Genomic DNA, 14,249 nt, shown 5'->3' on the forward strand with positions numbered 1-14,249 from the left:
TACAAACACGTTCATTCAGGCTGTCCATGCACATCCTTGTCAGCCACTTAGCCGATAAACGTCCCACCTCGGTCCCCCAGATACATGCACGCTCCGCCCGCCCCAATCTTTTGTCCTCCCCGAGAGTTGATAATCGGGTTTATTCTGATTCCTTTATTCTCGTTGCACTATAACTGCTTTGTTTGTTGGCAATCGCTACTTTTTTATGCTGACATTAGTTTGTTGGACTGAATACTTTGTACGTAAGAGGCATCATCTAAATAATAGATGAGAACAGAGTACAACATATGCACAAGGTTGCCTGACAAACAATTGCAAGCAATCAAAATTTTCAGGCTATATTAAATATTCCAAATATATCAGGGTGCTGTTACACGGCGGTGGCCCCGGCTGCACTCCAGACCCAGTCATCCTTGTTTGCAATGAACGGTGATAACTTTTGCCAACTCCTGGGTATTTGATGTACAGTAACCCACACAAGGGGTTTCTGCATCCCAGCGGATAGGGAGGGGCTTTGGGTGTGTATTCGGGATGGGTGTATTTTGGAGGTGCATATTGTTGGGGAAACCTATTAATACTGTCCTATTAATGCCTCCAAACAGAATCGCCCGGGCCCCACACAGTGTAGTCTTCCTAGGTTACACACAATATAGTGACGGAAAGGCTTCCCATGTTATTATTCGCTCCATGTCCCACATAGTATAATACTCCTCAAGCTCCACACAATATAATGCCCCGCTTTTCCCATACAGCATAGTGCCCCCTAGTGCTTCCCACTCATTGGATAAGCCTCTTCTTCTCGGCTCCTGTTGCCTACATCAGGGTGACACCATGATGCTCAGGGATTGGGAATTATACAAAGGGTTATTGCTGTGAATCATAATCGTATATCAGCCCTGACAACCAATGGAAGCTTCCATAATTACTGATAGAAGTGCTCATTGGCTACTAGACCACTGCTCTCCTCCATCATTCAGAAAAACAGTGTCTGAGCTGGGTCAACAAGGAGGCGGTTTTAACCATCAAAACACCCCCATGGTTGGCCTTGACCCACAAACCCTTGCAGCCAATAACAAGGAGAAAAGAATAATTAGTAAATGTTACATTGTATTTATTGAGACAATCCTGGTGTAGCTCAGCATTTGGACAGAGCCACAACACGCGGCTAGGATTGAGCGATCGAGAAAGATCGGATGGCGATTGAGCAAATTTCACGATCGGATTCGGGATCAGCTGGAAAATGATTGGAAATCGGATTTTTAAATCTCAAAATCGGCTTAACCCTAAAAGTGACTTTTCCCAAAGAGAAGCAGTGATTAGGGATGAGTGATAGGAATTGGAAAAGTTCGGATCCCGATCAGCGATCGAGCAAATTTCATGATTGAGATCGGCTGGAAAATTATTGGAATTGAGATTTTAAAATCGATCCTGAAATCTCAAGATCGGCTCAACCCTCAAGGATCATCGTATGAACATTAACTCAAGTACCAGCTTATCGCATGGTTTCATCCATTATCCCCCCATATAAAGAGGCCTTCGGGGCTTTGCATGCATTTTAATGGAGGTCACAGCCCAGGATTAAAAAACAACAATGATAGTGTAAGACGAGCAATTTTACAATAGAAAACATAATGTTTAACTAATCCACACGGAAACCGATAGCAATGAGAAATTTGAAATAAATCAATGAAAATACTTTTTCAACTTCCAAAACAAAACAGATTCAGAAGTTATTATTCTTGGCTCAGTTCAGTGCTAAGTGGCGGCTTGTCTGTTTCATATGTAAATAGAATACCATTAGTGATGATGTTTTTAGCAGCCCGGTGACTTTTCCTTCCTTTCTTTTAAAATCAGTTTTACAAAAAAAGCTCATTAGAGGATAGAATTCCATTATTGCATGCTTGCCTTAGGAAGGGGCAGCACAAAATATGGTGAAATGTATATTTCAGGCACAGTTTTTGTTCTGTACATCCAAAAAGAGAAGAAGACACGGCCCGCACATCTTGGTCTTATACATTGATCTAGCGCTTGTCAGCAAATTGTACAATACTGAACATGAGGTTCTTAGTCTATGTATTGATCAAGGTGTATGAGCCCACTAGCCAGTTCACGGCAACCTCTTTGTAGTGGGTCCCTACTTTACTGGGTGCAATGCTGCACAGTGACCGCCACAACCTCAACACAGGGGGAGCGACCCAGTGGTCCGGCAACACCTCTGCCACCAGACCAAGCCCGCATGCTCTGGGTCGCACCGCCCCATGGGCACAGCATGACAGGAGCAACAGACACCATGCAGGACCACACCATGTGAATAGACCTCAAAAATTCACTTTACCATGTTGCCCCAGTCAGAGGACTGAGAGCTAGTAGGGGGGTGACTTTTTGCAGTCTCCTGCTAATTAAAAACACCTGGTCAAAATGGAGGGGCAAAAAAAAAAAAAAAAATGGTGAAGGAAGAGACTTACCAATAGGGTTGAGCGCGATCTTGAGTTTTCAGAATCGATTTTAAAATCTGATTTCCAATCATTTTCCAGCCAATCCCGATCAGTCAACCTTACTTACCATGTACATCCAAAAAGAGAAAAGAACATGGCCCAGACCATGTGTTGTACTAGTGACCTCCTAGTACAGGGCTATGGCCTACACGACCTATCTAACTGCTCCTTATATAGAGGTGAGCGCGGCAGAACCCACCACAGGATAAGATTCTATTATCATATGCTGCAATACAAAAAGTTTCCTCTGGGAAAGGTCATGTTAAAAATGACAAAATGGCTTTTTATATTATTAATGTGATGACTAATACATTAGCTTTATGTTGCTCGCAGAAAGTAAGTAAAATAATTATGAAAAAGCGCGTGAGGTTGTCAGAGACCCTCCCTCATTACTAGTATCATTGAATAGTCACGTACTGGCGTAACGCCCCATAACATTGATCGATGACCTGTTCTCCCCACCAGCCTCGCCAACCTGTTCCTCCAGTGAATACGTCTGCGACAGTGGTGGCTGCATCTCAGCGTACCTGCGGTGTAATGGTGAACATGACTGTGCCGATGGCTCCGATGAGGTATGGAATTTTTATTTTTGACGTCAACTTTCCATTCCCCAGAACCCATATTTCACTGTTTTCTGGTCCCTCGCTGGTCACTTTGCATGGATGATGCTCCAACATTGACACATATGGCTGCTGCAACCATTCGCTCTCTATTGAGGGTCGTTGCTGCAGTAAGTGATTGACTGTCCTTGTTGGAACGTCCCGCTTGGTAGACAGTTCTCCATTCCCCTCCATCATCAATGTGATGCCATATTCCAATGAGGAGCCATCTCTTATAAGATAGAAATAAACCTTTCAGAGTTGTTTCGCTGTATGATTTATGGGAACAAATAGAGCAATATGAGAAAATTTGGAAAAAAAATTTTAAGCAAGAGCCCATCTCAGCCCATTGTAAAATTGTGTCCTGGACAAGGAGCTGAATGATCATGATGATGAACAAGAATGGAGACGTTGTCAGGACTGTCTACCTAGTAATGGCAGGACGGGGTCCTTTCAATTCTTTGTCATTTTTATACAATGTTCTCTATAAATTTCTCATTTTTTCTCCAGGTTGATTGTGTGACTGACTGTAAAGAAAACCAGTTCCGATGCCGGAATAAGGCTTATTGTATCCCGATCAGATGGCTCTGTGATGGTGTCCATGACTGTGTAGATGGCAGCGATGAAGATAGCTGCGAGAGAGGTTAGCAAGTCTCATTCCCCTCTCCGAATTTCGCTCTTGTGTATCTCATTTGCTTTGTCTGCTCTAATAAACTAGTAAGACCCATGTGCGCCATCAGGCTGATAAATGCAATGCTGTGGGAGCGTAGCATGGACCACTGCGACGATCTTCATCTGCTTAAAACGACAGGACTTTTTCTTTGTAAAACACTGTTTTCCCTCGGCGTTATTTAGGGGATTTATGTCTTTATGGCTTTTTGATGAGAACTGCAGGATAAGGCTCATCGGGATAAGTCATTGTGCAATTTTTAAATAGGTTGTTATATAGAGAAAGTGATACAGTGCATTACCGGATACATTTAGGGAGTCTGAGGCTCCGGTTCTAGGTGCTTGGATTCAGGGAAAGGGAATTGTTACTGAACGATGGAGAGGAATTAAGAGGTTGGGGGTGTACTCTAGAGCCAAGTTACTTTTATGGGGCCCTTGGAGAGAGGAAGACCAGCCATAGACGGGTCGGTTAATTTTGAAAGTAGACGGCAAGAACCAATAGAGGAACTAAATTGTACTCACCAAGAAGATGAAAACTTGGCCGAAAAGACATGTATAGTCCAAACACTGGCCGCTTCTTTCTTGAGTGTAAGAACTGGGCACCATGTTCCTAATTCGTTTGACATCAGTTTTAATAAAATTCCCCTACAGCTTTAGTAATCGGTTCATATTGGGGGTCAATTTGATTTCTGAGGCTGTTAGCCCGATGCCTTTGTGCTAAAAAACTGCATGCATTTTCTAATGACAGTCATACGTAGCACATCATACCATGCATTTTACCAGTACGCTAGCAAGGGTCATGTTAACACATTGGTGGGGCCACTGCAAAGGTTTCATAAGTGGCCGCCTCTCCTATCACCCCCACTCAGACATGCCCCCACAATTCTCAGAGGACAGAAAAATGGATTAACGTGACAGTAGCAAATTAATTTTTAAGCTGTGTCCCTTACAGTACAGTTATGATTCCTCCACAACACTATATAATGCTCCCTTAGTGGCGCCTGCATAGTATAATGCCCTTTCAATGGCACCCACATAATATAATGCCTCAGTGGCCCTTGCATGGTATAATGCCTCATTAATCTCTTCATTGGCTCATCAAACATTAAGATGACCACTCATTGTCCATCACATATTGAGATGTCCCCTCATTGTCCATCACATATTGAGATGTCTCCTTATTGTCCATCACTTCTTGAGATTTCCCCTTATTGTCCATCACATATTAAGATGGCCCCTCATTGTCCATCACATATTGAGATGTCTCCTTATTGTCCATCACATCTTGAGATTTCCTCTCATTGTCCATCACATATTGAGATGTCCATTCATTGTCCATCACATATTAAGATGCCCCCTCAGAGACCCTTCAGACAATATAATACATTGACCAAACAATGACAAAAAAATATACTCTGCTTCTTTTGCTATCTCTCATTCGGTGCTCATTTCGCCTCCCTGCGACACTAGCCAAGACCTTAAAGGTGGAGCATGGAGTTGATAGCCTTGTGCTCCACATTGTATTCAACTTAATTTGCTTCGTGGGGAGTCAAAATCGGGACCCACCATCCCTGTCCCATTGGGAGGGGACCCCAGCTAGCATAGAACCCCGTACTAGTGTCCTCTTATGTCTATGGTTAGCACATCCCTGACACTTGCGTCCATTTAATCGAAAACTTCTGACATAGCATAAATGTAGTACTACTGTATTTCCAAGACCATGGCCTAATGCATGTGAAGTTTTTGTTAAAAATGGCTGGATGAATTTGATTGGCTGTTCTTTTTCGATCCATCCCAGTGGGGCCAATGACTGAGCATTGCACTGCATAATAAGACTCCTTTGTGTTCCTTAGGGTGCATTCACACTGAGTAAACGCTAGCTTATTTTGTAGAGTAAAATTACACTTGTAAATTTTGCTATCCCATTGACTTCAATGACATTTTACAGGCGTATTTTTACAGGCGTATTTTTTACAGGCGTATTTTTTACAGGCGTATTTTTACACTTGTAAAAAAATATCATTGAAGTCAATGGGATAGCAAAATTTACAAGTGTAATTTTACTCTACAAAATAAGCTAGCGTTTACTCAGTGTGAATGCACCCTTACATTGTTTCCTTCCTCTGGATTCTTATTTCCATTTTTTACTCTATAACAAGCAAGCAAAACAGAATCCTATGGAAAAAGAAGTAAAAAAACAAAAAACCTTCACCTTTCTATGCCTTTGCCGTTAAAATGAAATAACACTTGTTGACTGCCACTGACGGTGTTGAAAATATACTCCATTGCTCCCGAGTCCTTGTGAAAGAATAACTTAGGACTCCGAGCGCCGCGGCCTACGGTTTCCCAAACAAAAAAAAGTCCATTGATCTAACATTAAAAGCCAAATGGCTAAAAGAAAATAAGTCTAAAAAAACTCAAGAGATTTTACTTCAATAAACAAAAACACATAGGGTCCGCTGAATAAGTAATATTTCTGAATTCATTCCCCGTAAATTGCAGAGAATAAAAATCATCCCACAGTTTTTCATTATACGGAACGACACAAGTGCCATTCATTGTAAATATAGCCGTCGGGGCAGCTGGAGAAATTTCACAATGCATCCGAACAGCTGTGCTTGCCTTGACATTTAATAGTCTCAGGTTTTCATCGAAATATAGTCGTTTTAGCAGTCATGACGGTTCTAATGTTGTCAGACGGCCATTGTTCAGATGGCAGTGACTTCGCATTAGAATGTATATTGTTTAGTAGAGTTGATTCGAATAGTGTTCGAAACATAGTATCGAATACCTCGCTCCCATTGGGATGAATGGAAGCGGCCGAACAGCAAGGGGTTAAGTGCCGGATGCTTCCAATCATTCCTATGGAGCGAGGTATTCGATACTATGTTTCGAATACTATTCACTCATCTTTATTGTTTAGTATAAGTGTTGTAAGTGGCAGCCGGATACATGTCGTAGTACTTGAGGTTGCCTCCTTATTAAGCAGTCAGTCAGAGGCTAGGTGCCTGAGGAGCCCAATCTTACTCCTGCCATAGAAGACATTGCCGTTATAAATAGAGATGAGTGAACACTAAAATGTCCGAGGTTCGAAATCCGATTCGAACAGCTGCACACTGTTCGGCTGTTCGAACGGATTTCGAACCCCATTATAGTCTATGGGGGGAAATGCTCGTTTCAGGGGTACGCAAAATTTGATACATTTATACTTACCAAGTCCATGAGTGACGGTCGGGCTGGATTCCCCTTGAAGTCTTCTCCTGGCGCAGCACCCCCGCGGCGTCTTCTGGCTGGAATTCACTCTGCCTAGGCAGAGCCGACTGCGCATGCGAGGGCATGCCCGGGCATGCGCAGTCGGCTCTGCCTAGGCCGGATGCCTAGGCAGAGTGAATTCCAGCCGGAAGACGCCGCGGGGAAGCTGCACGGAGAAGACTTCTAAAGGTAAGAGAAGAACCAGCGTTGATTGGCAGAATGTATAGCATTCTGCCAATCAACGCTGGTTCTGCATCGAACCTTAAACTTAAACGAGTATTCACACCTACTCGATCGAACACTACTCGCTCATCTCTAGTTATAAACAGTACATGATAGATTGGGGATCGATTTTACATTAAGACAGGGAACTTTAAAGAGGACTTGTTAAAAGGTCTTAAAAACCTAATGACCTATCCATAGTCTGATAGACGTTGCCACCCTGAGCATGTTGGTGTTTTTTTTTTATAAATGTAAATCTGTTCAGCTATTCCAAAGATATAAGCCCTTTAAATGTAAGATGTAGATTACAAACTACTAGCCAAGTGATTGTAACACAGCACACAGAGACCTTACCCCCAGAGAAACTAAAATGTTGTCACCCACATGGCTACTACCCCGTTTCCCCGAAAATAAGACCGTCTCTTATAATTAATTATCTAACGAAATATATGACCTTTCTTATTTTCGGGGGATGTCTTATGCAGCGGTTGGAGTGGGGAACAATCGGCAGTCATGCTGATGCTTCCTTAGCGGAGCGCCGGCATGACTGCTGGTTGTATGTGATCCAGAAGGTGAAGGGGGGGGGGGGGGGTTTCTTATTTTCGGGGAAACAGGGTATATCCTAGTTTGTCAACACTAAAAGGGGCTTATATCTTTGGTGTTTTGTTTATCCAAATCCATTCAGCCATTCCAAAGTGCTCAGAACCTCAGATGAGATGTAGAATGTGATTGAGATTTTCTGACTTGGTGACGGGTTATCTTTAAAGTTGGTTATTCCGTCTGCTGTCTGTTGACACACAGTGCTTCTTGGAGAGTCACTGGCCAAGATGGGTCAATATTGTAGTTGGCTGAGCGGTCATTTCTTATGTATTAAGTATAGACCTTTTGCAAAACTCTTTGAGCCGTATATAATTTTGTTTAGCCACAGGATGACCCCTTTGAGATAGCCGGGTGAGGAAGTTGCTGAGACAGTATATGACATTGTTACTCAGTCATTTAGTTGGTTGGGCGGTATGATGTAACTTCTCACAGTTACGTTATATCCATTGCCCATCGGTTGTCTCAGTAGCCAGACTAACTTGTTTAACCTTCTTGAGACAATAGTCACGTAAGAGGTCTGTTAAGGCGGCCATATACATTAGAAGGATGTACACCAAACCTACCATTTTCAACTAATGTGTATGGTGGAGTCCCGGCTCTCCTATGATGGCAGATGTAGAAATAAAGAATACAGGGGTATCCCTCTCCCCATAAAGAACACAGAAGGTTTACCCAAAGGCACAGGCTTAATGTGAAGATATTATATCAGTGTGGGCTTCAGTCATCTGCATCTCTCCTAACTTCTCCCCACCAGCCATAACTTTTGGTATTCTAGCTCTACCAATACGTTTCTGTCCCATCCGCTAATTTCCACAATCTGGATCAAGCCTTCATTTCTGTTCTTGGCTGATCCCTGTATTATTTAATCTACCTTCCCTTATTATAAGGTGCCTGAGCAATAAGGTTCTTACTTTCCTTCCAAAAGCGTTTCACTAAGTTACTGTGTCTGTTTGGGTCCTGACCTCTACCTTTGTACCTGTATCTGACCCTGTTCCACCTGCCTTGACCTCGGCTAAATGTACCATTACCAAATAGCTCTGCCCTGACCTCAGCTTGCCCACTGAACCTGTTCATTGGGTGCCACTCATTGTGCAGATCAGATACAACTAAACTGAGTGACCTATTGGATCTATGCAGTGGACACTAGATCCTTTAGGGAAGGGTGAAGACTAAGGGATCGCTTAGACATTTTCAGGGGTAGCCCTAAGCCAAACCAGTTAGAGACCCAGTGGGTCCGCACATCCCTTTATGGCTATGTTCACCATCACAAACCTATGTTTTTTGTTACTATAAACCTAAAATAAACAGTGAAGAAACTTTGCAAGAATTCTTAATTTAAGATTTCTTACAGTTTTTCTTACACCGCTCCTCCGCCGAAAATGCATCTCCATGGTAATGTGTAAAACACACGTTCTTTGTAATGTGCTCCTGCAGTTTTGCAGTCTCATACTTTGCTCCATTCGTCCTGGTTCCCCTTCGAGCTTATGTACATCTGGTAGATTAGATTGAAGTAGAGGACATGACATGAGGGGTATGACGGCACAGTTTGTTGTCTGTTACTATAGCGGTACATACGTCTGTACAGATACCATGTAACCTCTAACTGAGATTGACCATGCCGGTGCGGTCACCTGGAGACAGAAATATGAGGTCTGGGAAAATAGTCATTTCAGAATAGTCGGTGACTACCAGGGGTGCACAGAAATTGTAAATTTCTACTTTTGCCTAGAGCCCAAACAGTGAAGTTTCACATAGCTAGGAAGAGCCATGAAAATTTGGAATGGAGGGAAAAAGAAGCGTAAGAACCATTTTGCTCTTGAGTTTGGTCTTCTGGGTGTTTTCGTAGCTTGAAGAGAGATGTGAGGCGGATGGAGGAGAGCGAGGGCTCGAAGCACAAGACTCCATGGAAACATAAACTACTATTTTACTTATTAAAAGCCCCAAGCAACAGAAAAGCATTGTATAATAATAACTTCAGTGAAAAACTCATATTCTCAAGTGTTGTATGGTATATAACAAGTTAGTTAGTGGACATATATTACCTGATATATATCACATGGCATAAATGTTCTGATATTGGTGTAATTATTACAGGGTCAGGGATATCTTAGACTGGGTTCACACCATCGCTTGCACTCCGTTCGGTCTCAGGCTGGGTTCACACCAGCGCTTGCACTCTATTCTGTCTCAGTCTGGGTTCACACCAGCGCTTGCACTCCATTCGGTCTCAGGCTGGATTCATATCAGTGCTTGCATTCCATTCGGTCTCAGGCTGGATTCACACCAGCGCTTGCACTCCATTCTGTTTCAGGCTGGGTTCACACCAGCGCTTGCACTCCATTCGGTCTCAGGCTGGATTCATATCAGTGCTTGCACTCCGTTCGGTCTCAGGCTGGGTTCACACCAGTGCTTGCACTCCATTTGGGGTTTCCGTCCCTGAATCTGATTAAAAAATGCGGAGAGAAAAGCCTTGCAAGCAGCGCTTTTCTATCCACATTTTTCGCCCTTTTCGGTAAGAAAAATGCCTCACCCCACCATAATCTATAGGGTCCCTGGGTTTTGGCAGGTAACCACAGGTGTGAAACTGGCATTAGGCAGGTCATATATATTACACAAAGGTCAGCCAAACCAATTGATGTTAGTAAAACTGGCCAACCAGTTTGTGTTATAGATGTTTGGCTGACATTCCTTCCGCAGAGGTCAAGCAAAAACGTATTGTGCATGTTGAATTTCAACATGCTCAATCCCTCGTTCTCTTGTGAAAATATTGTATCAGAAGTGCTGGACAATCTTTTAACATGTGCAATCCTTTGTTCTCACATGAAATAAAGTATCAGAGAACCCAGACAACATTTCATTCCCATTGAGTAGACATGCACACATGTTACAAAGTTACATAGTAGATGAGGTTGGATAAAGACATCAGTCCATCAAGTCCAACCTATAACCCTACAAAGGAAGGCAAAAAAAAAAAAAAAAAACATGAGGCTCATGCAAATTGCCCCATTTCAGGGAAAATAATTCCTTCCTGACTCCAATCTGGCAGTCAGTATAAAAACCTTAAAATCTAGAGTCCATAACTGGACCAAACTGAATGTGCAAGTCTACAAAAGATAAGCACTCACTCAACAAGTGTTAAAGGAACTCCCTGCTTGGGGTCACCTTCTATGAGTCTGAGCAGAGAGCCATAGTAGATTCAACTTAACCACACTGTATATGACATGGTTGTCCAATCGTTCAGCTGGCTAACTGGTGGCACAACTGTACATAGACTAATGTTGGCCACTTGGAGCATTCCCTGGTAGTGAGGGGTACAGAGACCAGAACTGTGGTGGTCTCATGCTATGGAGCACAATCGTCCATCCAAAGAAAGTAATACCAATGTAACCTGGAGTATACACTCTCTATGGGTTCCATAGCAGCCACATATTACATATACATTATATATATAGTTACTGAAGTGCACAGTCAAGTCTCATTACTCGTCATCTATGCTGTAATTAATACCCGTCATTTCTCTTCAAGGGGAAAACATATGCAGAGCGGATGAGTTCCTGTGCAACAACACCCTGTGCAAGCTGCGGCTATGGCTCTGTGATGGGGAAGATGACTGTGGAGATAACTCAGACGAAGTGCCTGAAATGTGTGGTATGAGACCTGCTTTCCTAAGCGATATATGGGAGCATTTTGGGAACTGGGATACTCATTAAAAGAAATTGTGTCACATGATTCATACCGAGCCCAAAAACTTTCATCATCTGATGAGGTTTTATCAGGTAGCATTGGAGGTGGGTGTTATATCTGGCCATAAATAAGAACATTTCCCACTTGAGAATGGTCTTCACTACCAATCTTCCAAAGCATGGCCAAATATGTAAGCGAATACTTAGGCCAAGCGGCTCAATTGCCATCTAGGTGGTCACCTTACCTCAGCCAATAGTCCGGGGTCTCAAGATTCCCTAAATTCAAGTGTCATCGATAATTCAATTGATATCATTGCCTGGTTATTACGTTCCCCTACTTTTGTAATATTGACATTGTATGTTTGATATTTTTGTTTCTAAGTCAAGTTTCCGTGCCCATCGACAAGGCCTTTCCGGTGTCACAATAACCACATGTGCCTGAGGACGGAGCAGATTTGTAATGAACTGGATGAGTGCGGAGATAACTCCGATGAGGCTCACTGTGGTACGTGGAATTTACCCTATGTGTCTCAGGGACTAAATTAATGTAATTTGAGAGGAACCTTCGGTAAAAAAAAACATAATTGACCTTAATTGAAGTCTTAATTGAAAGTTTATGTGCGCTATAAATTAGGTGCTGAAACAATTATATTTGCAACGCATGAGGAACCTTTCTGCTTCTTGGTCAGTGGTGCTACGTGCCGGCTGCATCTCAATGAAGGGGGAATGCTAATTGTGATTTATTTTGTTTATGTAAAATGTTGGTAGGAACAAGGCAGAAAGTGAAACCTTGCAAGAAGGATGAATTCACCTGCAATAATAAAAAGTGCATAGCGTCCGATCTGCAATGTGACCAGTATGATGACTGCGGAGATGGCAGCGATGAGCGAGGCTGCAAAACAGGTGAGGCTTGTTCTATGTGGCCGCCATATTGGTCCAGACTTATCATCTCATTGATATTGCTATGGCATGTGAGTATATTGTATTAGTGTAATCCTTATTGTCCCTATACTCAGGGTGGGATACAAATTTTAGCCTACAAGTTGTGTGGGCCACGGTGATTGGTGCACCTCTTGAGCATATCCATGTTCCCTTTTAGTTTTGGTGAATGCAGAGTGTTCCAGCTCCTTCAATCCTTCCGTCCTCCAGAGTGTCCTCTGTCTTCTTACTCAAATTGTGTCCCCTTAGAAGAAAATTTACTGCTCATGTCCCCTTATGCCTCTTATATTATTATTCTCCCTACTGTGCCCTTATATTATTATTCCCTCAATGTCCCCTTATATTAATACCCCCCAAAATTTCCATTGTTGCGCCATCTTGTATTTTATATTTCACCATAAAGCTCCCCTTTATATTATTATTCCCTCAAGGTCCCCGTATATTGATATTCTACCAATGTCCCCTAATGTCCCATCATATTAATGTTGCCTCTGATATCTCCAGATAACTCTTTTATATTAATATTCATTCAATGTCCAGATGACCCTCTTATACTAATATTCCCCCAATGTCCTCTAATGACCCCCTATGTTAATATTTCCCCATAGTGTCCTCTGATGCCTCCATTCTATTAATACCATCCCTAGTATTACTAAAAAAAAACACAATAAAAATTATAATCAGCTGATCCCAGAATACATCTGCAACTTTACTTTAAGCATGCAGTCTACAAGGAATCTCAATCACTGTTGGCATGTGAGTACCACGCGGTGACTGCATCATGCTACACACGGAGACGCAGATATCAGTATTCCTAGCATCTTGTATGGGAGGAATATGCAAATCTGTCTCCCAAGATGTAAACAGGGAGGCAGTGCCTCTGTTATGCTGCCCTATATGGGAAGCACCCTGAACCCTCACTTCTACCAAATCTGTTCTCTCTAGGCTGTGCTGATAAAGTCCAACCAGACAGAAACTGTGCCATCTGTGGCGGAGAAATTGATTTGGTTATAACCTCGCATCATGCAGTAAAGACTTCTGGGAAAGTTGGGCATGATGTTCAGGGTGCTTCCCATAGAGGGCAGCATAACAGAGGCACTGTCTCCCTGTTTACATCTTGGGAGACAGATTTGCATATTCCTCCCATGTTCCTTAGCAGTGGAGCGACTATGGCTGTATAAGTCTCCACACATCTGAAAAGGTGGTCTCTCCCTAAGGATGGAGGTTATAGACGTAATCTAGCATCTTGTAGACATCTGGCCTATGGCCTCCTGCTCTGCCTGGGATTCAGGGTTCTTTTCCCTGGCTCTGTGCACCAACAGTAATCTGGAAGAACTAGCTGCACCCACATCTAACTACTGTATGAGTGAACACCCCCTTAGTATAGGACTAAAATATCACTGTTATTGTGTGATGGCCTCAATCGAATTATGACATTTCATTGTCTGCAAGTCCTGACCTTACTGTGGTTTTGCTATAGAAACTAACAGTATCATCAATGAACAAATTGTGTCAATTCATGTAATAAGTTGTTGTTTTTTTACTATGTAGATTGTGAGCACCATATAGAGTTTATATTTTTTCCCTATCAGTATGTCCTTGGAGTATGGGAAGAAATCTACACAAACATTGGCAGATGTAAATGCAGATGTTGTCCTTGGCAGGATTCAAACCCAGGACTCCAGCACTGCAAGGCAACATTGCTAACCACTGAGCCACTGTGTTACCCCTATAATTCATTCAATAAGTTTCTAGCCTTGTGTGATAGTCATTTGTAATATAACCGTTCA

General features: G+C 42.6%; 1 protein-coding gene across 1 annotated transcript in view; it reads left to right on the plus strand.

The window, feature by feature from the left end:
- Positions 1-14,249, plus strand: part of LRP1B (LDL receptor related protein 1B) — a 1,094,775-nt gene that overhangs the window by 1,001,055 nt on the left and 79,471 nt on the right. Inside the window, exons 70-74 of the mRNA XM_075284520.1 lie at positions 2,961-3,067; positions 3,605-3,737; positions 11,363-11,485; positions 11,903-12,025; positions 12,289-12,423. Of these exons, the coding sequence (XP_075140621.1) occupies positions 2,961-3,067; positions 3,605-3,737; positions 11,363-11,485; positions 11,903-12,025; positions 12,289-12,423 (621 nt within the window). The remainder of the gene's footprint in view (positions 1-2,960; positions 3,068-3,604; positions 3,738-11,362; positions 11,486-11,902; positions 12,026-12,288; positions 12,424-14,249) is intronic.

Source organism: Leptodactylus fuscus, chromosome 8, assembly GCF_031893055.1.
Source record: "Leptodactylus fuscus isolate aLepFus1 chromosome 8, aLepFus1.hap2, whole genome shotgun sequence".
NCBI classification, from domain to species: Eukaryota; Metazoa; Chordata; class Amphibia; order Anura; family Leptodactylidae; genus Leptodactylus; species Leptodactylus fuscus.